The sequence below is a fragment of the Colobus angolensis genome, unplaced genomic scaffold, assembly GCF_000951035.1.
Source record: "Colobus angolensis palliatus isolate OR3802 unplaced genomic scaffold, Cang.pa_1.0 Scaffold100, whole genome shotgun sequence".
Taxonomy (NCBI): Eukaryota; Metazoa; Chordata; class Mammalia; order Primates; family Cercopithecidae; genus Colobus; species Colobus angolensis.
Genome location: NW_012110920.1, coordinates 1,250,132 through 1,250,681, shown reverse-complemented (window position 1 = coordinate 1,250,681; position 550 = coordinate 1,250,132). Strand labels below are relative to the sequence as shown.

Below are 550 nucleotides of genomic sequence, written 5' to 3'. Positions count from 1 at the left end.
CCGCGGGGCCTGCGCGGGCACTCCTGCTGGAGTGGGGGGGTGAGCGGTCACCCGGCGTGACCGGCCCATGGGAGCTCGGTCTCACGGCTGCTTCGCAGAGCTCACCCCGCCAGCTCCTGCTAGGTCCCCAGTCCTCTGCCCTGAGCCCTCAGGGATCTCCTCGCAGTGCGAGCGGCTCCTCCACTCTGGTTTCTCCCCGTTTCCGGTCAATATATTTAAACTTCTTAACAACCACGGCTTCCAGACGATCCAGGGTTTCATCTATTAAACTCTCCGTGGGCCTGAGACACCTGAGTGCTTATTACGCTGTGGTTTGGGAAGCTCTCTTAAGAACAAGCTGTTAAAAACCCCCACCTGTGGATTTTTTAATCCCCGTTGGCCAAAGGCCCGCTGTGGTCTTGGGTGTCAGGCACTAAAAGGACAAATCGTTGCCAACCACTTCCCTTTCTGGAACCTCCTAACTGCCTGCACCTCCCTCCCCGCTTCGCCTCCCAGTGGCATTCAACAAAACTGTGCTTTTTTTTGTGCTGGCCGTTTTCAGTGAGTACTG

At 56.9% G+C, this 550-nt stretch overlaps 1 protein-coding gene across 1 annotated transcript in view; it reads right to left on the bottom strand.

Moving 5' to 3' along the window:
• Positions 1 to 261, bottom strand: part of IGFBP7 (insulin-like growth factor binding protein 7) — a 77,416-nt gene extending 77,155 nt beyond the window's left edge. Inside the window, exon 1 of the mRNA XM_011938661.1 lies at positions 86 to 261. Coding sequence (XP_011794051.1) covers positions 86 to 261 — 176 coding nt within the window. The remainder of the gene's footprint in view (positions 1 to 85) is intronic.
• Positions 262 to 550: the final 289 nt, after the last annotated feature.